Below are 23,236 nucleotides of genomic sequence, written 5' to 3'. Positions count from 1 at the left end.
AAAAAAAAAACAAACAAACCAACCAAAGAAAACAGTTACATGTTTTCATATTCATATAAAAACCAGTGGCAGCTTGGGTAAAAGTATTGAGGAGGCTACTGCAGGGTTAATTACACAATACCAATTTATTTCATGAGTCACTGAGTTGTCTAACAATTCTTTTCTAGGAGGCATTAATATTTAAATACTGAAAGAGGTGAAATACAAAACAGTATACATTTTACTGTGTTTTAGTCCTCTAGTATTGTTTGGTATAAAGCAAATATGACTTGGCTTTGATGTAGACAATAACCCACCCTAAACCTTTTCCAAAGTGCCAACACTGAACACAGACTAAAAACTACCTCCAAATCCAGACATTACAAATGAATTTAATATGCAGTTTGAGTCCCAGAAATGCAAAGTGAAAACAGACAAAAACCCCACAAACACACAACTTGCCAACTTGATTTGTTTCAAACTAAACTTGGATATGTTAGGAAGGGTTCGACAGCTCAGAGTCCTCAGGAAAGTGTACTTCAGAGACGCTGAAGTTAAAACCTACTACACTCTGAATTGTGGTGGGTATTATTTGTCTACAATCATTGTGTCCCATACTAAGTCATGGGGAGAGCAAAGGCATTTATAATCTAAGGAATCAGGCTGGGAGCCGCATCTCAGGGAAATAGCAGCCTAGCATTCCCAAAGCCTTGAGTTCTATCCCTAGCACAAGAATGAAGAGATGTAGAGCCCTACCCCCATAGGGAGGTCAATATTTATGTGTTAAGGAAAAAAAAAAGTGTCAGGAGTGGTGACACATATTTGTAAACTCGGTACTAAGGACATTAAGTTAGAATAATCTAGAGTTCAAGGACTTCAAGGACAGTATGGGTTACATAGGTAAACGCAATCTCAGAAGGAATTGGCATCATTTCTCATCTGCAGTAACACTGGTTCACCCTTTTCCAGTTGTCAGGAGACATAGATTGGACAGACGTGAGGTTGTCCTGAGCATCTCTTATCTTCACTGAGCATGATCACAGAGCCTCTTGGTTTGTGCTGCTTTTAAGGCACAAAGTAAAGTTTACCTGGCCTTGTCCCTTGAGTAGATTTTATTCTTTAATCTCTCTGATTCATCATTTTAATTTTTCCCAAAAAACACTTTTTAGACAGGGTTTTTTCTTTGTGTGTGTGTGTGTGTGTGTGTGTGTAAAATAAAGCCCTGGCAGTCCTGGAACTATCGTTGAAGGTCAGGCTAGTCTTGAACTCAGAGAATAGCCTGTCTCTGCCTCCTGAATGCTGGGATTAAAAATGTAAACCACTACTTCCTTGGGACAGATTGTAGTCCTGATATTCAAAAAAATTATGATCATAAAGTTTTTTAAAAAGTTGGTCTCAATATGTAGCCCAAACTGGCCTTGAACCACTGTGTAGTCTAATGCCTCCAAAGTACTATGATTATACACATGTGCCATTATCACCTAGTTTAAAAACAAACAAAACAGGAGCTGGTAAGATGGCTGGTTTTCAAAAGGACCCAAATAAAATTTCTAGGAGCCACATGGCAACTCATAACTATAACTCCAGTTCCAGGGGAGCCAACACCCTCACACTGACACATATGCAGGCAAAACACCAATGCCTATAAGTCAGGAATTAAAAAATATTTTTCCTGTCTTTTAGTAGTGGGAGTTTTTTTTTTTTTGGGGGGGGGTGTTGTCTCCCCTTCATCCCTCGATCTCATGTCCGCTGCTGGGGATCAACCTAAGAGCCTCACAAGACATGCCAATCGTGGAAGTTTTAAAAATTTATCTTTCTGGTTTTTCAGGACAGGGTTTCTCTGTATTGCTCTGGCTGTCCTGGAGCCTGCTCTGAAGACCAGACTGCCCTCAAACTCACAGATCCATCTGCCTCTGCTCAACAAGTGCTGGGATTAAAGGCATACACACCACCACCCAGCAAATTTATTTTTAAGTTGTGTATGTGCATGTGCATACACAAGCCTGTGTGCAGATGCACAGAGAAGCCAGAGACATCAGAATCCCTAAAGCTGGAGTTACAGGCAGTTGGTGAAGCACTCTAAATGAGTTCTGGGAACTGAACTTGGGTCCTCAGCAAAAAACATACTAGTTCTTGATTAGACTGTCTCTATAGCCCCTAGAAGTTTTTTTGAAATTGGAAATATTTTTAAACCGTGAGTGCAGTAAGAAGATGGCTGGCTCAAGTCAATCCAGTGTTCTGTACAACAGACCAGACAATGACACAGACTCAGGAGGAATTATACAGGACAAGTAATGACACATGGTGTCAAAATTTTTACATGTACATCACTAACAATTCATGAAAAACATAGTATTCTATGAAAGTATTAACAAAGTTAATTAAAAAATATTGTTATGGTATGGTCATAACAAATGGTCAAGCAGGTCCATTCCAGGACTCTCAACCCTGCGCTGTCCTGGAAATGCTGAAGGAAGCAGCTGATTCCATGATCTTCCCACCTATGAGGACAAGTCTGAAAAGCAGCTTTATAGGAAATTGCTTTAAGAAAAATCTTTGACTTTGTTTCTAGTCCAAAAACTTAAAAAAATTAAAACAGGCTGAGTCTGGTGATATGGGGGAGGGGTGACAATAGGCGGTTTCCTAATTACACATAGGACACAGGCAGAAATTCCAAATAACAGTAAGGAGCCAGCTCTGAGCATACTTAGGCAAGGTCTGTAGATCTCCCAGCCAATACCCACAAGCATGCGCTCTTCTGTGTCAGCATAGCTCCACAGCCAGATCTTGAGTAGACAGGTCTACTGCACAGATTGACCCAACATCTGCCACCAACCCTGCACTGAAGTTTTATTTTGAGAAGAGCAAAGAGGAAGGAACTAGAAACCTGGGCAAAGTCAAATGAGAGAACATCTTCACAAAGGAGGTGGGTGACCTTACATAGCATAGCAAAGACACAGCTAGCCAGTGTCCAGCACAGGTTGCTTCTTTTAAAAGGTGGCTTGTAGGTTACAAGGCCTCATTTTTGACCCATCATCGTGGCAGATGACTTTTTCAAGTAACTAAAACGCAGACATAATTATTGCTTGTTTTCAGCCCCATATCTCTTTGAGGGGTTGTTTTTATACTTTGCAGGTAAGAAGCACAATGGGCAGGAGAGACTGACAGCAGGGAGGCCCAGTAAGACTCGCACAAGAAGTGCCAGTGGCTACAGCTAGCACATAATGGAAAGACAAGATGGGCTGGCAACAGACTGCACCCACACACCACTCACAAATGTTGAGTAATGAAGAACCTCAGCGTCTTGTGCACAGGCACCACTGTTGGCCTCCACTCCACCTTAAGCTCCGGGCGTCTGGTGGCTCAGGCAGTCATCTTGTGATCCCTGGTGAAGAGCCATCTCTGTGTGTAGACATCGATGTACCTTACATGCAGACACTCCAGAAACCTCCACAGGCACCTGCTTTGTCAAAAAAGCAGTGTCCCTTTAACTACTAACCTGTAAACACCCACATGCTCTTTAAAATTTCCCTATCAACAATTCTGAAAGGGAATCTTCACAGGGTAGCCAACTGGAACAGCCTGCTTCACATTCATCAAAACTCAAAGTGGAAAAGCACTCCAGAGCGTCGGTTCAAATTAGAGATTTGTCCCCAACTGCCCAGAGTGGGGCAATCCCCAAATGGGTAGCAGAAACATAAACAACAACCCTGGAGCAGGGTAGTTCAGTGTGGCACAGGCCAAGAAGGGGATACTTTTCCTTCACATAGCACTGTCCCTCCATGGCAGGAAACACTTGTCTGTCTGCCACTCTGGTTTTTCAGGGTTTTGTGACTCCCTGCTAGAGTCACTGGCTTCTGGAATGTCTGTTCCATAGACTGTCAAGAACCAATAGGCTTTAGTGACTGTGGTGGTGGTGATGATGGCCATAGAAAAGTTTAGGTCTCCTGGATGGCATCAGTCAGACAGCAACTTCCATTGGTACTGGAGCCTGTGCTTATTCCACAGTTGGCCCCACTGAGACGCTGGTCCAGTTGCAGCCAGAGGAGCTGTAGGTCATTTGATTCTTCCTGTGGAGCACTGTCAGGCAGAAGCTGATTCCCAAATTCCCCATCTGATGTCCAGAAAGGAGAAAGAGACCTGCCCTGCAATCATTTGCTTCTCTGTCTAGGCCTGAACATAGCATTAGGTGATCAGTGGTGCTGTCTAGAGTCTTGGGAAACCAGTGGCTCTGTGTCATCTACTGGGCTTCGGCTGGTGGCTGTGACCAGACTCTGCATAGTCTCCTGCTGATACTGCCTGGCTTTGTTGTACAGCAAGACACCCATCGTGACAAGGATGGTGCCAATAGCAGACAGGCTGGTGATTTTGTTTCCAAAGACGATGATGCTGAGCCAGATAGACAAGGCGTGCTTCACGGTACTGGCAACACTACAGCAGTAGAGATAACAGTCAGACTCTGGGTTCACAGCCACACAGGGTATATAGCCTGCAGCTGGTAGTGAATATAAATGTCACACCATGCAACAGGGCTGTGTTGTCCATCCAGGGTCTCAGCCCAAGAGGGAAATGGATGAACTAGCTAATACAGAGGAGTTGGGAACATTTTAATGAAAAATTTCAAAAACAAGGACTGAAGAAATGTGTCAGTGGATAAAAGCACTGACTGTTCTTTTGCAGGACCTGAGTTTGGTTTCCAATACCCAGATGGTGGCTCAAGACTGTCTGTAACTCCAGTCTCGGGGCATCCAATGCCCTCTTCTGGCTTCTATGGGCATGAAGCATGCACAGGATTTACACGTATAAACACCAGACAAAAACCCCATTTACATTAAATAAATGTAAAGAAGAAAACCTCAAACATCAAAGTACAGAAACACTGCAATATCCCCAAAACTAGGATAGATGAATGACACCTTGTGACATCTGCTTCAGCTTTCCTTCTCCCTTCTGTGACAGCCCAGGCCAACATCTACTAGATGATGCTGCTTTGAATCCTGCCTCTGCTTCCCAGGTACTGTGACTCTAAGAGTGCATTATCACAGCCTGTTTGGCCTTAGGTTTTTGTTTGTTCGGTCATTTTTTTTGGTCATTATTTCACTTTTTGTGCATGTATTAAAAAAAAAATCTCTTATAAGTATCACCTGTCAATCAAAAAGCCTTTGGCCAATGAGCTGAGGCAGAAAATAGGAGGAAGGACATCTGGCAGGGGTAAAGAGAGAGAATCTGGAAAATAGAGGTGAGAGGTATTTGCCACAGAATGCTGAGACCAGCAGGTAGCTGAATTCAGGTTAGAGTAAAAGGGATAAATTAAGAGCTAGTCGAATAACAAGCCAAAGGTTATGGCCTAGGTACTTAATAGTCTCAGAATTGTTATTTCTGGGAATTAAGTGGTCAGAAAGAAAAATTAGTGTGTGAGTTTTCCTGCATGTCTCTAATGGACACATCACAGAAGTAGGTGGAGGGTATGAGATTCCCTGGAAAATGGAGTATTTGGATGGTTGTAAATCACCATATGGGTGCTGGGAACCAATCTCAAGTCTTCAAGAGCAACAAGTCCTCTGACCCTCTAAGTTAGCTCTATAGCTTTTTTTTTTTTTTTTAAAGATTTATTTATTTATTTTATGTGAGTACACTGTTGCTGTCTTCAGACACAAGAGGGCATTGAATCTTGTTACAGATGGTTGTGAGCTGGGAATTGAACTCAGAGCCTTTGGAAGAAAAGTCAGTGCTCTCAACCGCTGAGGCATCTCTCCAAGCCCTCTGACTCCTCATCTTGGTTTTTGAGACAAGGTCTTGTTATATACCCGAGGCTGGCCTTGAACTTGCAGGGGTCCTCCTGCATTACTGTCCTGAATGCTGGAATTACATAAATGTGCAACTATGCTGCCTCATTTATTTGAACAAAATGTTTATTTTATTCTGTGAGTATGTGCATGTGCCTGACTGTAGTATATACACCTGTGTTTTCCACATAGGTCAGAAAAGGAGTTAGATCCCTTGGAACTGGAGTCAGCAATGGTTGAGAACTCTAGTGTAGGTACTTACTACTGAGCCCTGGTCCTCTGCAAGAGCAGTGAGTACCCTTAACCCTGAGCCATCTTCCAGTACCTGGACTAAAATATTTTAAAGGGAAGATACTATGCAGTGTATTGTGAGGGGGTGGTAATTTAGGGGTGTAGAGAGGAAGATTTTCATCATGAACCCTGGTCTTGTCTCGAACTATTCTGCTTCAAACTTCTAAGGACTATAGCAACACCCACAGCAACACTGTGATATTTTGCCCCTAATACTTCAGCTTACTTTCTATAACAGAATGAGACAAAGCCCATGCATACCGTCAAGATCTTAACAGCGCCAAGGGGAAAAACAATCTTAAGAGGCTATAATTTGTTCAGTTAAATTGGTCCCACGCACACATTTGGACCAAGTAGTAACTGTTAATAAGAAATACATGAAAATGCCTGTGCTTCTGTTCTGTTGGGCTGGGATTATGGATAACTTAATTTTTAAACTTTTCTGCCCTTTTGAACTTTCTATGAGAATAGGCTCTATGTGTTAGACACGCCTGGAGTAAACTGACCACAGACAGAAATATCTGGAAAAAAAAAATGAGCCTATATTAAGTATGTATAGACTTTTTTCCTTGTTAATACTCCCTACAGATACAGTGTAACATTTATAGCATTCATTTACACAGCGTTTTGTTAATCCTAAATGTAGTTTTTATGCAAATTTCCTGCCATTTTATATAAGGAATTTAAGATCTGTGGATTTTGAATCAGGTATGGTAGTATATGCCTGTGATCCCAGCATTTCAGAGATAGCAGCAGGAAGATTGTGAGATTTGTGGTTCCCTTGGCTATATATTGGTTCCCAGGCCAGAAGAGACTACATAAGACCATTTCAAAAAGAAAAAGTAATCTGTGAGTCTTAGCACTGGTAGACGGTCCTGGAACCAGCCTCCCTTCAGGTACTACGGGAGATCTGTGCTTACTTGTCACTTCTAAAATTACTTCTCTTTATAGCCCTGGCTGTCCCGGAACTTCCTTTGTAGATCAATTGTGCCTTGAACTCACAGTTCCTACCTCTGCCTCCTGAGTGGCCACAATTGAAGGTGTGTGCCACCACTGCCTGGTATGAGGCTTTGTTTTTATTTTATGTGTATGGATGTTTTGTTCATATGTAAGCATAAGTGTGATGTGTATGTAGTAACCAAGGAGGCCAGAAGAAGGTTGTTGGATCCCCTGCAGCCAGTTAAAGGTGGTTATCATGATGTGGGAACAACCATCAAATGGAGAAGAATAGCCAGTGCTCTTAATCACTGAGCCATCTCTCCAGCTCCTCCTCTGCTTTTTGAAGAGTCACCAACATTGAAAAAATGAAATATCAAATCAGGCAAGGTGACACATGCCTTTAATCCCATCACTAGGGAGGCAGAGGCAGGCAAATCTGTATAAAGTCCAGGCCATCCTGGTTTATACAGTGAGTTCTAGGCCACTAGGGCTACACAGTGGTCTATCTCAAAAAAACAAAACAAAACAGAAAGAAAGAAAAAAAAAAAAAAAAAGAAAGTGATTAAAATCAAATAAAGAAAGCACTCTTGTCACAGTGCTTCCACAGTAAGTGCTCAGGAACAACCTGCGGCCAGCAGTGCCTGTCTGGGACAACATGAACATCCTATTATCTAGACAACTCTGAAAGCTCTGCTGTAGATAGACAAAGAATCTCAGAAAAAGTTCAGCAACATGGATTTCTAGGAAGAAGTTTCCTGCAAATCTACTTCATTTCACAGAATATCTAATGAACCCTAATGGTCTACTCACCTGAAAGTCACAGGGGAGATCTTTCCCATCAGGGCATACGCAGTGACACTCTGAAGGTGAAACAAGGCACCATCTGTCAGCAGCAACAGCACAATGTCCTGGCTGTAGCTGAAGCTCTTTCCACTCCTACCAATCACAGGGACATCCTGTGGACAAAACCAAAGGACACTCTTCTGGCTTGTGTCTCTGTGTCACTGTCACTGCTGAGAGGATATGTCACTGATACCCAGGAACACTGAACACACTGATGCCTTTACCAGGGCTCTCAGGATGTGCTGAGTGCTACAGGAGGAGCTGAAATGTTCCAATCAGCCATGCCCGTTCTAAGGCTGTATTCCAAAGACACATTCTCATTTGCAGAGGACGGAGATATGAGAATCACCTTTGCCATGTGTGTCACTGTGGGGCAAGGTAAAGGCTAAGGGAAGAGTTAATACAGACACACACTTTAATAAACTGAGAGACGCAAGGAAATGCATTGTGAGTATATCTGTACAGGCTCACTAGACAGCCATTTAGGGAATGAGGGTAGGGGAATCCTCTCAGTTTGATTTCAAATACTGACTTAGGAGGGTGTGGGTAGGAGGGTGTGGGTATACATTTGTTTAATACTAGCAATTATGGGGCTGAAGCAGGCATATCTCTAAGTTTGAGGTCAATCTGGACTACATAGCAACTTTCAGGCCAACCAGAGCTACATACCAGATCCTGTCTCAAAACAAGAAAAAAAATCTATTGACTACCCCCCCCATCCCCCAAGACAAGGTTTTTCTGTGTAGCCTGGGCTGTCCTGGAACTTACTGTAGACCAGGCTGGCCTTGTCTACTAACAGATCTGCCTGCCTCTGCCTCCCAAGTGTTGGGATTAAAGTTGTGTGCCACCACCTAGCTCTATTGACTATTCCACAGTGGAAAAAATATCCTTTCCCAAAGTAGAAGATAAATTAAGCAAGCCTTAAAACCTTGCAACTAAAAATAAGCTGGCCACCCTTCTCCTAAACTGTCAAAGGGCAACAGTGGCCCCAGTATGGTGGGTAGCAGGCTGGAAACCCACCATGAAGAAGGTCCATGCTGGAATCAGCAAGGCCACTGCAGCAGCACTGGTGTAGAACTGTAGCTCCGGGGCCCTGCAGGGACAGAAGACATGTGCTCTTTCCCATGCTTGAGTCTAGGCTTCTACACAGGTACTTTCAGAGAAAAATCTAAGGAATCAACAATCTAGAACTGTGCCTCCTACAGTGTCAATGATGCCCTTGGCTCCCTAGAATGAAAAGATCACCATGAACTGAACTGGCTGTTTGGTGGTCTGAAGAGTAAGTTGAGAAACAGGTGGTTTTCTCTCAATTTTTTTAGAAAGACCTGTCAAAGCTCGTCAAAGCACTCAAAGTGAGTTCTGATTCTCAGGGGTCATTCAGAGCTATACAATGATTAAAAGTCCTACTGGGCCTTATGAAATTGGAGTCAATATTGGACATGGTAGTGCATACCTTTGATCCCAGGGCTTGGGAGGCAGAGGCCAAGATCACAGGATCTTTGTGAATTCAAGGCTAGTCTGGTCTATATAGCAAGTTCTAGAACAGTCAGGACTACGTTAAACAGATACTGTCTCGTTCCTTTCCTACTCTACCTCCACACACTACAGCCACTGACTACTGCCAGACACAGAAATAGAAACCAGAAATGCTCTTACTGGAGATACTTACGAGAACCTGTATTTGTCCCCACTGAGAAGCTTTTTTGAAAAAACATTCTGCAAACTAGAACAAAGACAAAATGTTAACATTTAAGTGGTTGGTGAGTAAGCAGCCGATGACAATGGCTGCAAAGGCACACAGCCACTGGCACTTACTTGCCAGAGGCTAGTCCTGTACCAGGTGTGTTCAGGCATCATCTCATTGAGAAGTACAACTGTGCCTATTTTCCCTATAGACAAGGAAATAGAGGATGCAGAACCTGAGTGACCTGCCATCTCAGACATCAGAGGACTACAAGGGTCTTGATCTGCACACTTTGAAAACCCCAACAAGGCGAGAACATGAGAAGACAGGTATGTGTGCCACTGTATCAGCCTAGTTAACACACTGATTATCACAGTTACCCTGACTATAACTATCCCTCTAGTTAGCATTCTTAAGAATCAGTACTGCACAGCCTCAAACTCCACCTCGCTTTGGAGAAAAGGCACCTCATATGGAAGTCATTGTTGTACTTTTTGAGAAAAAAACAGGACAGTGGAGCCTGGCTCTGAGTCCCAGGAGTGGGACTGAGCTAGCTTTAGTGTGAACATCTGTAGACTAGATAAAGTAAACCTAGCATGTCTTATGCAACCCCTCCTTCATCATTTCCTCTGTGCTTTGAGACTCACCAATCCATAATGTTGGTAGATAATGCAGCTGAAAACCCCAGGATGTTGAAGCTGATTTCTGTGGCAGTGCACAGTGCTAGTCCTCCCATGACTGGGATGAGGGACAGGTTGACCAGCAGCCCTAACAAAAACAAAACAGGAGTGTGTATAAGTGTGGGTGCACACAGGCGACCGCACATATGTATAGGTTAAAGAACAACCTGTGGGACACAGTTTTCTCCTTCCACAATTATGTCCTGGGGCTTGAACTCAGGTTGTCACCCTTGACAGCAGACTCCTTTACCCACTGCTGGTTCCTCCAGTGTACTTATTGAGAAGGAAAAACAAGCCAAGCAAACAAACAAACAAATAACAAAACAAAACAAACCAGGTATGGGTCTCCTTTAATACCAGCACTAGGGAGGCAGAAGCAGGCCAACCTGGTCTACAGAACTAGTTGCAGGACAGCCAGGGATATACAGAGAAACCCTGTCTTGGAAAACAAAAAACAAAAACAAAAAAACCACACTATACAATAGATTCAAATACTCATTCGGGAACTGAAGAGATATGGTTCAGCTGCTTTGACTACTTGCTCTTTCTGAAGACCTCAGTTTGGTTACCTGAGGCTTATCACTGCCTGTGATTCAGTAACAGGTGATTTGACACTTTGTTCTGGTCTCTGCAGGGACTCATACATGTGTTCTCTCTCTCTCTCTCTCTCTCTCTCTCTCTCTCACACACACACACCACACATTTAATTAAAAATGCATTCAATGCAATGCAATCACCTTTCCTACCTACATTACTCCTAAAATTGACATCAGATACTATTCTATTCAACAACACCTTTTCAATTTTATACACAATTTTATATACTTTAAATAGTCAAACAAGAACAGAGATGGATCAGCAGTTAAAGAGCATTGACTGTTCTTCCTCAACAACCACATGGTGGCTCATCTGTAATAACCATCCAATACCCTCTTCTGGTATGTCTGAAGACAGCAACAGTGTACTCATACATACAACAACTAAATCTTAAGAGAAACAAACAAACAAAGAAAAAAAAACAAGGACATAATTCCTTCATGTTTATCAAAAGTAACAGTTACAGTTCTGAGTTCAGTGCAGACTAATCTAATGAGAAATGGCCCCTGACAAGCTGATGAGGCCCAGAGCAAGGACTTAAATTCCTTAGAAAGTAACCATGGAACTGAGAGACCCCTGAGCCCAGAGGACCAAGCTCAGGAAAGGACACTTAGGTCTGTTTTGAAAAAATATTATCAAATAAGCTCCTCCTTCATTCTCTATGATTGGTCTTATCCTCTGTCTCTTTGGTAATTTTCATTAAATAGTGGACAACATGATAAAGTTCCAGAGAGAACTAGACATATGCCGCTTTACCTGGCTTTGCTTCTGGGCAACTGTGGTATACAGCCAACACCTCTGTCCAACTTGGGCTTCACAAGAGTCAGAATTCTAGCTCTAAGACTCATTTTTCAGACTGTCCCCTGAGTCAGACTTTTGTCCCAGGCCACTGAGATTCTTCAGCTACCATACACACCATCTCTTATGGAGATGGTGACATATAACTGGGCAATTCTCTCAGTAAGACTGAGTCCTGCAAGTACTGCAGGGCTGCAGAAATGGCTCAGTGGTTAAGAGCACTGGCTGCTCTTCCATGGGTTCTGAGTTCAATTCCCAGCAACCACATGGTGGCCCACAACCATCTGTAATGGGATCTGATGCCCTCTTCTGGTGTGTCTGAAGACAGCTACAGTGTACTCATACATATTAAATAAATAATATTTTTAAAAAATATTTATTTGGTCTAATAATTCTGCACCTTTCAGGTTTTTGGGTTGTTTTTGTTTTATCATTTTGTGTGTTCTGTAGACATGTATTTCTGTATACTAACTGCATGCATGCCCCTGAAGGCCAGAAGAGGGCATCACACAAGATCCCAAGGAACAGGAGTTACAGATCGTTTTGATTTTTTTTTTTTTTTTTAATTACAGATGGTTGTGAGCCACCATGTGGTTGCTGGGAATTGAACTCCGGACCTCTGGAAGAGCAGTCAGTGCTCTTAGCCGCTGAGCCATCTCTCCAGCCCCTTTGTTGTTGTTTTTAATTTTTTTTTTTTTTGATCGTTTTGAACCAAGGTACACTGGAAGATCAGCCAGTGCTCTTAATCACTGAACCAACTGTCCCATTTAGCTTGAATATAACAATATTGATTTTTATTTTTAATGATTAGTTTTGACTGATGTCTATGTGTACATATCTATGTATATGTGTGTCACTTGTGTGCAGGTGACCTTAGTAGCCAGAAGAGGGTGCTGGATTCCTGGAACTGGAATAACAATCAGTTGTGAGCCTCAAAGGGCACACTGGAGAGGCAGCCTAGCAGATCAGGGTACTGGCTGCTCTTGCATAGCACCTGGGATGAATTCCCACACCCACATGGTGGCTCATAACCCATTTGTAAATCCAGCCTCAGGAAACACTTGGGCACCAGGCACCATAGTGCACACACATACATGAAAGCAAAACATCCATATACATACAATTTTTAATTTTTTAAGAGAAAGTTCACAGGGTTTGGCATGCTAAGAAAATAATCTGAAACAGTCTGAATATTATTAAAGTAAGTATGACCTACTGAGCCTTGGGGAGGATGAAAAAAGTTGCCTTAAGAGTCACAAAGTGCCAGGCAGTGGTGGTGCATGTCTTTGATCCCATCACTTGGGAGGCAGGACAGTCAGATCTATAAGTTCAAGGCAGGCCTGGTCTTAAGAGCTAGTTCCAGGACAGCCAGGGATACACAGAGAAACTCTTTTCTTCAAAAAACACCCCAATGAGTCACAAAGTACACTGGGAGGCCACCTGACTGTCCATTAAAGAGGCGTCCCTGTCACTGAATATGGGCATTGCCTTATTGGCTTTAGATCAAAGATCAGCCCTTGGAGGTCATTTTCCAGTTCCTACTCAGCTCCCCACCCAGCTGAAAGTCATGAAGTACAAGATCCCTTCCCCCCACCACTGAATTCTCCCATAACAATAGCCCCAGCACACGGTATGCTTGATGAAGCACTTGCTCAAAGGACTGCAGAAGACCACAAGTGACTGCCAAGGACACTTTAAGCAGTGAGCACAGGTCAGTCCTAGCGCACTACTCTGCTCTGAGAAGCTCTGGAAAGCTGAATAAGACCTGGCACATGCTGGGCAGTCAGTAACACGGGGTGAGGAGGCCCAGCCCCGACACAAGGACCCAGAGAGGCCTTACCTGTGTACTCCCCCAGTATCATCCGAGACATGATCACAGTGAAAATGGGAGCCGAGCTCTTCACCGTCTCAGCAAAAGACACTGCCACGTTCTTGAGGCTGACTAGCCCTAAAACCACCGTTGCAAACCTCAAAACAAGAAACAAGCACTGTGAGAAGGACCTGTCTACTTATAAAACAGAGACTCAGTGCTCAGTCATGTACAGTGTCATCTAGTCCCTCATTCCAACCAGGAAGATGAGTCCCAGTAAGGGTGTCACCATTACACTCAAGGATGGCAAACACCTCCCAACCTCTATTGAATTACTTTATTTTTTAAGGACCGGGTCTCACTATATAGCTCTAGCTGTCCTGGAATTTGCTATTAGACTATACTGGCTTTTAATTCACATAGATCCAACCATCTGTCACTGCCTCCCAGGTGCTGCTTAAAGGCATGCACTACCACACCCAGATGAATATGGTCACTTTATAAAAGAATGAGAAAGAGCCAGACATGGCAGTACACACCTTTAATCCCAGCACCCAGGAGGCAGAGGCAGGCAGATCTCTTGTGAGTTTGAGGTCAACTTGGTCTACAAAGTGAATCCAGGACAGCCAGGACTATTACACAGACCTGTTCTGAAAAACCAGCCAGCCAACCAACCAACCAACCAACCAACCAACCAACCAACCAAAGAATCTGAGAAGGAATGCACATTAGTGGCATTAAAGGCCACAAACCTAAAATCTAACTGATGGGTGTCCCACAACTGTATAGCCCTATAATTGTATCTTGTGCCCTGAACACACCCTCAATAGCAGTGATCGCCAAGGTTTCCAATAGGGTTTCCACACTTAGTAACTAGAAAGGTGTTTTATACCTTTAAAAAAAAAAAAATGAAGACAAGCAACACATCTTTACCTCATGAGGCCCACAAAGAGCATAGTCATGATAAAATTGGGTGGGTAGGAGAGCCGGGTTTTGTGTTGATATAAACAGCAAGGAACAAATATTTTAACACATCCAATTAATGTGGTTGACAGCATCTGCACAGCACCTGTGGAGGGAGGCATGTGGCCAAACTGAGAACAAGTTTCCCACACACGAGCGCTGAATATCACCCTTCATTTCAGAAGCACATCTGGGTAAGTCCCTTGAGCCCCCCCCCCCCCCAGGTGGCCTCTGTCACTCAGCCATTGGGGCCACCAGGAGTGAACACTGAGCAAGAAGGCATTACCTAACATGCTAGGCTCTCCCTCTAACAGGGACAGGATGTACTTGTTGAGGAACAGCGTACAGAAGCTGAAGAAGAACCACAGAGTGAGGTAGATGAGAGCCCTTGAACTCCACACACCCAGGTCGGACTCAATGACAGTAGTCTCCGTGATGGTGACAGTGAGCAGGCTCTCCTCTGGGCTGCCATCACCTTTAGCAAAAACAATCTTCTCACTCCGGTGACCGAAAAGAGAACCCCAACTGAGAAGTGTTTTCCCCTTTGGCTCTTCTTCGCTGCCAGGGGCTGTCTCCTCCAGCACTTGGGATTTTGCTGATGATGGCATGCTGAGGGCACTTGTGAGGAGTGAATCTCAAAGATGGACCACATGGATCAAGGCAACTGCCCAGGCAGAGAGACACAGCTAGAGGAAGAGGCAGGAGTCCTGGTTTCCATGAATCTTGACCCCAACATGCTGGTCTCCAGCAAAGTAAGGGAGCAAAGACTAAAATGATAAGAAAATAAACCACATTATTAATTTTGAACATCTTATATTCTGAAGTGCAGACATAAATGTGGAGGCGAAGGCAGCTTTGGGTCCTGCCTTCTACCTTGTTTGCTACTAAGTGAGCTAGCTAGCCCACAAGCTTCCAAGGGTCAGCCTGTCTCTGTTTTCTATCTTGCCTTCCAAATATTCTCCTGTTTTTGTTTTCAATCTTGCCAAAGAAGCATTGATATTATAGTTGAAAGGCCCTGGAGCCTACACTGAGCTCAGAAGGTACCAAGCTGAGGCAACCCTCTTCCTCTTCCAAGGCTGGTCCTTCCATGATCCGCTCAGCTCAGTTCAGTCCACACCGTGCTTTGCCCCCAACCTCTAATGACATTTTTGCATTTTCTCAGACCTTTCAGGGACCAAGAAACACCCACGATAGGAGCTGAATGTTCCTGTTGAACTGTTCTTCCTAATTTTTCACACATGGTTTCTCCACACTTTCCACAGAACCCCCTGAACTTCATCCATAACTTCCACCTGCTTCTAACTGTAGAGCTGATTCACCACACTTAATATTACTTTGTGAACGTTCTTCCTGATTCCATTTCAAATTGGCCTGTTCTCATTTTGTTCTTTCATTCCTCTTTTACATCCTTTATAGTCTCTGCTGGTTTATTATCCATAGATCATGGCAACTAGGTCCATTTTTTTTTTTTTTTTTTTTTTTTTTGGGTGTACTACACAGGCGAATCACTTCCTATCCTAGCTTGATGTTTGCAAGAGCAAATGTTCTTAACCACTGTTGTCTACTACCATTCCTTTCTTTGAGAAACATTACAGATATGAGCTCTGGACTGTGCATCACAGACTGGGCTTCATTCCCTTCTGGATATCAGGATCTCTACCTTACCAGCATCCTTAGTTCATACTTCCATGTTTACATGGGCCTGACTCATACAAAATACTTAAGAGTACACACACTGCCTGCCAGTGAAGACCTCACCTTAGGTACTCTGCTCACCTGCCTGTAGTTCAGAGGACCTGATACTCAGCTGGGACACTAATTTACAGTCTGACTTGCTCTCAGTGTGGGCAACATCAGAGTCTGTGTAGTCACCCTTCTCCACCCACAGCTCCGCCAAGTCTCATCATTACCTTGGTGTTCCTGGATCCCATTGACTCCTCAGTACACACAGGCCTTGTAGTGTGTCCCAGAGCATTAAAGGAATAGCACCGCTCCTCTTAGGCCTTTAAGTGCTGTTATGACAGACCTTGCTGTTTTCTTCTTCCTCATAACCAGCAAAGCCACACTTTGGCTCTAGTGACAACCTGCTAGGTAGCTGAACCTCCTGGGCTCTAGGACTGGCCAGGCCCTGTGCTAGGATGAAGAGAGAGTCCATGCTCCACTCCATACCCTTTCCTGCCCAGGAGAGCAGACTGACTGAAGGTAGAGTGACCGTCTCACTGTCTGGAAGGCAGCAGACAAAAAGAAGGGACCCGATATCCTGAGCAGTGAAGTCAGAGAAGGTGGAAGAAAGTTTTAAGTTTCAGATCATGTTTCAGGATCTTTGATTAGTCAAGGCCAGCCAGGCAAGGAAAAGCTGAGAGAAGCCACCCCTGCGAACACACAGTGGGTTCTGTTCACTCCAATAGTCAGAACTAACACTGCAAATGCAAATGGACTCCACTTATTGCTTAGACAAGACCTTTCAAGAGTCAGTATTAAGCACCTACACAGGACAGCTCACAACCACCTGTAACTCCAGTTCCAAGGCATCAAGTCTCTGGCCTCAGAGGGTACTTGTACTTACGTCCCCACATGCAGACACTGTTGTAGTCATGGAAACTAGGAAGAAGCAGGGGAGCCAAAGAGCCACCTGCTCTTCAACATTGGATGTGGAGCAACAGGATTTGAAGTTCACCAGGCTAGTTTGTTTTGTTTCAGTGTTTCCTCACTGTGCCCCCTTTCCTCCCTTTGGAACGGAATGTATATTCATTCTTCATATTGTATGTTTGAAGTATATATACAGGGGGTTACAGTTAAGAGACTACATTAAGTCGCAAAAGAGATTTTGGACTTTTAAAAAGTATGAACTGAAAGACTATGGGGACTTTTGAGGTTGGCCTGGATGCATTTTGCATTATGATATGGCTATAAAACTCTTGTGTCAAGAGAGAACAGCCCCACAAGCTCAAATATTTGACTGCTTAGTCCCCAGGTGGTAAACTATTTGGTAAGGTTAGGAGGTGTGGCCTTGTTGGAGGAAGAGTGTCAATGGGGTTAAGTTTGAGGTTCAAAAGGTGGTGGTAAACATACAGGCCTTTTTTAGTCCCAGCATTGGGAGGCAGAGACAGAAGTAGATGCAGACAGAGTTTGTGACCTGCCTGGTCTACAAAACAAGTTCCAGGACAAGCAGAATTACACAGATTAACCCTGTCTTGAAAACAACAACAAGAGGGCTGGAGAGATGGCTCAGCGGTTAAGAGCACTGACTGTTCTTCCAGAGGTCCTGAGTTCAATTCCCAGCAACCACATGGTGGCTCGCAACCATCTGTAACGGGATCTGATACTCTTTCTGGTGTGTCTGAAACAGCTACAGTGTACTCATATACACTAAATAAATAAATCTTTTGAAAAAAAAAGAAAACAACAACAAATAATAATAATAATAATAAAAGTTCCAGAAGAGCCAGGCTTGGTCAAGGACCTATAATCCCAGCTATCCAGGAAGATCACACATTCAAAGTCTGCCTAGGCTACAAAGCAAGTTCAGGACTAGTATAGACTTCTGTATTAGTCAGGGTTCTCTAGAGTCACAGAACTTATGAATAGTCTCTATATAGCGAGGTATTTATTGGTGACTTACAGTCTGTAGTCCAATTTCTTAATAGCTGGCAGCAATTGTGAAGTCCAAGGATCTAGCAGAGATGCTCAGTCCCACAAGGCAAGCAGGCCAAGAGAGAGCCTTCCTTGTTCTAATGTCCTTATGTAGGTCTCCAACTGAAGGTGTGTCCCAGATTAAAGGTGTGTGCCACCACACCTGGATCTGGGACTTGCTTGTCCCAGATGACCTTGAGCTCAATGATCTCCTTTCCTTAGTTCCCTAAGATTCTTAGCCTCTATACCTCAAGATCAAGATCAAAGGTGGGCCTCCCAATTCTGGATTGTGGTTCATTCCAGATATGGTCAAGTTGACAACCAGAAATAGCTACTATAGCAACTGAGTGAGACTTTGTCTCAAAATGAAAAGTAAAAAAGCCTAAGGGTATAGTATAGTGGTACAGTACTTAACTAACATACATGAGATTCTAGGTTCAAATCTCAATACCACTGAAAATGAAAAAACATTGGGCAGGGTATAGTAGCACAGACCTTTGATCCCAGTACTCAGGAGGCAGAGGCAGATGGATCTCCACAAGTTCAAGAGTCTGATCTATAGATCGAGTTCCAGGACAGCCAGGATTACAGAGAAACCCTGTCTGGAAAAAAAAGAAAAAAGAAAAAAAAAAAAAAGAAAAAAGAAAAAAGAAATTATCAGGTCTGGCCTGGAGAGATGGCTCAGTGGTTAAGAGCACTGACTGCTCTTTCAGAGGTCCTGAGTTCAATTCCCAGCAATCACATGGTGGCTCACAACCATCTGTAATGAGATCTGATGTCCTCTTCATGTGTGTCTGAAGACAGGGACAGTGTACTCACATACATAAAATAAATAAATATTTTTAAATAAAGAAATTATCAGGCCAAAGAGATAGCTCAACAGGTAAAAATATTGGCTGTCCTTCCAGAAGACCCAGGTTCAATTCCAAAGAACCACAGAGCAGTTCACAGACATTTGTAACTCCAGTTCCAGGGGATTCAATACCCTTTTCTGGTTTCTGGAGATACCAGGCTCTCAAGTGCACAGACATATGTGCAGGCAAAGTACCTATACACATTAAAAATGATAAACAATATGATTGTACTAATAGAAGAAACTTCTGAGCAGTTACCTATGTCAGGTTAAAGACTGAAAGGGCTCTGAACAATGCTAAGCACAGAGTACAGCCCTGTTTATCCTGCAGAATCAAGATCAGGAACTCCAGATGGAGCAGTAAGTAAATATTGTGGAAAATGGAAGTCAGATTCAGTACTAAACAGTTACCACATGCAGGTAACTCTCTAGTTATGCCTAGCTCACCATTCCCATTTAGTGTTCAATAAACCACTCTCCCCACACCTGTGAAAGCACAGACAGTTACTAATCCAGAGGGAATCCGGATAGAACAGGTGTCACTAGGATGGAAGTATAAAGTTAGTTATGGGCTCCCAGCTCATTGTAAGAATTACAATAGTAACTAATTGGTAGAATTAAAAGATAATTTGAAGCTGGTGCTCTAAGTGGTTAAGAGCACATGCTGAACTTCTGGAGGACCCAGGTTTGATTCCCGGCATTCACTGTGGTATACGACCATCTATAACTGCAGTGCTAGGGAATCCAATGGCCTCTTGTCTCAGAGGGCACCAGGCATGCACATGAGTTCAACACTTATATATATATATAAAATAATAAAATTACACATTATTTGTTGGCTATCATAATAACACATGGACAAGCTACTGAAGAGGTAGCTAAGACCTTTGGAAGCCAAGTTTGGCTCTATAGATGAACCAAGTGCTACACAGCTCTACCGTTGGCAGACTTTGACTCACCCAGTTCTGGTCCGGTTTGAGTCAATTACAAAGTTAAGAAAGTCTTACCCTGCAAGAAGCTGCCTGCATTTAAGAACTTGCAGTTGATTTGATTTACACTTGCCTGGAAGACAGTTACAGCTGCTGAACCTGAACTTGTGGTGTGTAGAACGGCCACTCTACTGTTGTTCACCATGTCCCTCTCAAATTATAAACTACGTCCAGAAGAACAGATGAAAAACTAAGTCATAACTTCCTTTCCTTAAGACCCCCTTGCTGGCCAGGCACTGGTGGCATACACCTTTAATCTCAGTACTTGAGAGAGAGAAGCAGAGGCAGGAGGATCTCTGAGTTGGAGGACAGCCAGGGTTACTCAGAGAAAGCTTGTCTCAAAACAACAACAAAATGACTCCCTTGCTGGCAGGGCTTGCCTCATGAGTTTCTGCTCTAGGAAATATGTCTACAGAGCTGAAAGAAAAACAAGCCACACTCTGCCCTAGACCCACAACAAAGACATGACTTCAAAGCTACAAAACCAACAACTGTTTGTCTCATCCAAAGGCTGGTGAGATTGCTCTCCTCCTCCCCCCTTTTTTGAGACAGGATCTTAAAGGGTAGCTTAGGCTGGCCTTGAATGTGTCAGTTCTCCTGTATTAGCCTCCAGAATGCTGGAATCACAGGCCCACACCACGATGCCTGGCTCAAGATGTCATTTTTATCCCATTAGCATTGTATTTTTCCATATTCTAGTTCCATGGACCCCAGGTTAAGAATGTCTGGGATGCTTGCTCCTTGAGTGGGGGGCAGGGGAAAGGAAACGATCCCTTGGGCTGGTACGATGGCTCACCAAGTAAATCTACAATCCGCATCCACGTACGTGCCATGACTCTGATTGCGTCACACACAAGTTTTTAGTGTAGCACACTGGTAGAGGGCTAGCCTAGCACCAAAGCCCTAGATTCAATCCCCAATAGAAAATGAAGAGACAGGAAAGGGGAGAACAGGGGTAAATATAAGGAATGTCTGATCTGGATCAGAGGACTGGGGTACTCAAATATGTGAATCTGTTAGTTATTTAGTGTAAACACTATATCATGTCTCCAAATACCATGCATGTCTGAGAGTTCATCTAAGGGAAATAACAACCCAGAAAAGGGCTTGCATGGACTCAGTCTGTCCCCTCCGTCCTGCTTCTAACCCTGACCCTGGAAGCCTCTGACCACTCCTTTGTGAAGAATTTGTACTGAAGGAAAGTCACTCCTGACTAAAGTTTAACACACTGCACTCTGTGGCTCCAGGACAGTGTTTATCGCTTTTGAAGAATGGATACTTTCAGGACCACTGGTGTGGTATATGCAGATTTAAGACATAAATAGTCGAGGGCATCCACATTACCAGCCATAGGATCTCTGTGTTGTGGACAGGTCCTTCATGTTCTCTCTCTCCATCTTTTACACTGGAAATGAATCACTTTAATGTAAAAGCCATCCTATCTCTTCACTTAATGGGCCTTCTTTTGCTATTTAAAATTCTTTCATGGTGCTTTCAAATGTGCCACCAGGGATACTTGTAGTACAGTCCTATAATCGCAGTTCTGAGAGGCTGAGGCAGGAGGGTCACAAGTTTAAGGCCAGACTGGGCTACTCCGTAAAGATTCTTTCTTAAAAGAAAAAAAAAAAAAAGCACAAAAAATTATTTTTCAGTTAATTTTTTAATAAAGTACATTCAACGCACGAGTGGGCGACTAAACAAACACTGAACAAGGCACCCACCACTAAACCGCAGTTTTGCTTTTAGTTTTATTCTTTTGCATTTCTAGGATCCAAACCATCCGTGGTGCAGCGAATCTGTTTAATGCCTGAAAAGTACTGGTTGACGGAAAAAAACAAAAAAACAAACAAAAAACAAAACAAAACAAAACAAAAAAACCGTCAGCTGGCTAAAAAAAAGTTGAGGCTTGAGACCTGGCTGAGTCGCCCATACCACAGCACAAAATAATATGTTTCGGGAGGTAAAATCTGTAGACAGATGGCAGGGTGCCTGCACTTGTCATTGGGTATCGCCTCCTTTCTGGCGCCTAGTGCAGTCACAGCCCGCCCGCGATCCCGCCGGTGCCCATCACTATCTCCACCCTACCTGTGCGTCCAGCCCAGCGAAGCCCGCCACCTGGGCGCCCGGTGACAAAGGTCCCTAAGTTGACCTGGGCTGACTCCAGGGCAGGTGCCCCCGGTCCCCGATGAGGTTCAGTTCTGAGAGCTGTCACTGGAGTTTATGTAGAGCCTCCGCCCACGCCTACGGAAGACAGAACCAGCTTCCCCACGCCGCCTACTCGGGACCGAGCAGCTTCACCCAGAGGGGTTCAGTGCTAAGGGCGAGAGCCGTACACCCTCTCGCAGCTCAGGACCAGAGATCCTAAGGGTTTTAGATTTGGGACACACACTGGTGGGCGGGGAGGGAACCGGATGTGACGCACAGGAAGCAGTGGCAGACTGGAAGCGGATGAAAACACGCCCCCTGCAGGCACACATAGGCCCCCCGCTTCCAGAACGTTCCACCGCGACCCACCATGGGGAACCAGGACAGCCTAAGAGCGCGTTCGCACCTTCTGTAACGGTCCGCCACAAACCATGGGGCGGACGACGATGCGGGGCTACACCACCGCCTTGTGGCCTCCCGTTGGCACCTTCCGGAACGTCCCACCGCTACAGGGTCAGTGATGCTGGATAAGTGTCGCTCCTCTCGCCTGTGGTACATTCCGGAACGTTCCACCGAGACCAAGGTGGAGGAGTCAATCCTCTGAAGCCGCGAAGGTGCCGACCTCTAGGTCAAACCGAGGTTTTGATCTCAAAGAACCTAAAATCGGACTAGAAAGCCAGAGGACGCGAAGCGCTCACTGGCAAACATAAGAATAACTCCCGAACGTTCTAAATTTGGAAGTGCCGGGGGGCGGGGCCAGCACCGCAGGGGCGGGGCCAGCACCATAGCGACAGGGCGCTCATTGGGCGACCTTCAGAGGCTTCGCCTTTAGGAAGAACGCTTGCTCTGATGCCGGAGCTCCCCTAGTAGCTGCTTGCCTTCCGGGCTTTTTTTTTTTTTTTTAAATCTCTGAAGGTCATTTTGTGGGGAGGTGTGAGACTGTGATTTTCCTCAACTGGTGATGCGCCCGCAAAACTCTGCTTTTGGTCAAACCTTCCTTTGATTTTCGTTCTTTGGAAACTTGCAAGGTTTCTTTATCCTTCAGATCTCGCTCAGTGTTAAAGTAGAGCTTCTTATTCTTTAACCTTTTCCATTAGAAACCCCTTTTCTTACGTAAATTAACATTTACTGATAAGCTACTGGAAGTTTATCTTAAAACCTTTTCACGTCGGGCGGCCGAGATCTGATAGCTCCGCTAAGTGAGTTCCAGACAACCAGGTCTATATAGAAAGACCCTGTCTCAACT

At 44.1% G+C, this 23,236-nt stretch overlaps 1 protein-coding gene across 3 annotated transcripts; it reads right to left on the bottom strand.

The window, feature by feature from the left end:
- Positions 1-133: 133 nt before the first annotated feature.
- SLC35E2B (solute carrier family 35 member E2B) lies at positions 134-22,528 on the bottom strand. 3 transcript variants are annotated; one of them, XM_080921800.1, is made up of 10 exons: positions 22,397-22,528; positions 21,931-22,086; positions 14,657-15,137; positions 14,341-14,476; positions 13,438-13,565; positions 10,170-10,290; positions 9,508-9,561; positions 8,859-8,931; positions 7,806-7,951; positions 134-4,410 (listed from the first exon to the last, which is right to left on the bottom strand). In XM_080921800.1, exons 3-10 carry the CDS (start codon positions 14,976-14,978, stop codon positions 4,173-4,175), a joined length of 1,218 nt encoding a protein of 405 aa, XP_080777926.1. In that variant the 5' UTR covers positions 14,979-15,137; positions 21,931-22,086; positions 22,397-22,528; the 3' UTR covers positions 134-4,172. The 3 variants fall into 3 exon arrangements, with proteins under 3 accessions (XP_080777926.1, XP_080777925.1, XP_080777927.1); XM_080921799.1 differs by having other exon boundaries at positions 21,931-22,486; XM_080921801.1 differs by lacking the exon at positions 21,931-22,086 and having other exon boundaries at positions 22,397-22,462.
- Positions 22,529-23,236: the final 708 nt, after the last annotated feature.

Source organism: Micromys minutus, assembly GCF_963924665.1.
Source record: "Micromys minutus genome assembly, chromosome: 9".
Classification (NCBI taxonomy): Eukaryota; Metazoa; Chordata; class Mammalia; order Rodentia; family Muridae; genus Micromys; species Micromys minutus.
The sequence above is the reverse complement of the archived record's forward strand: the minus strand, read 5'-3'. Positions and strand labels throughout refer to the sequence as shown.

Excerpts from the sequence above, each read along its gene's own strand:
- SLC35E2B (XM_080921800.1), bottom strand. The coding sequence starts at position 14,978 with ATGCCATCATCAGCAAAATCCCAAGTGCTGGAGGAGACAGCCCCTGGC. Across the intron at positions 14,477-14,656 it reads GGGAGAGCCTAGCATGTTAG|GTGCTGTGCAGATGCTGTCA; the intron begins GTAATGCCTTCT and ends CTCCCTCCACAG. Across the intron at positions 10,291-13,437 it reads GATACTGGGGGAGTACACAG|GGCTGCTGGTCAACCTGTCC; the intron begins GTAAGGCCTCTC and ends TGTTTTTGTTAG.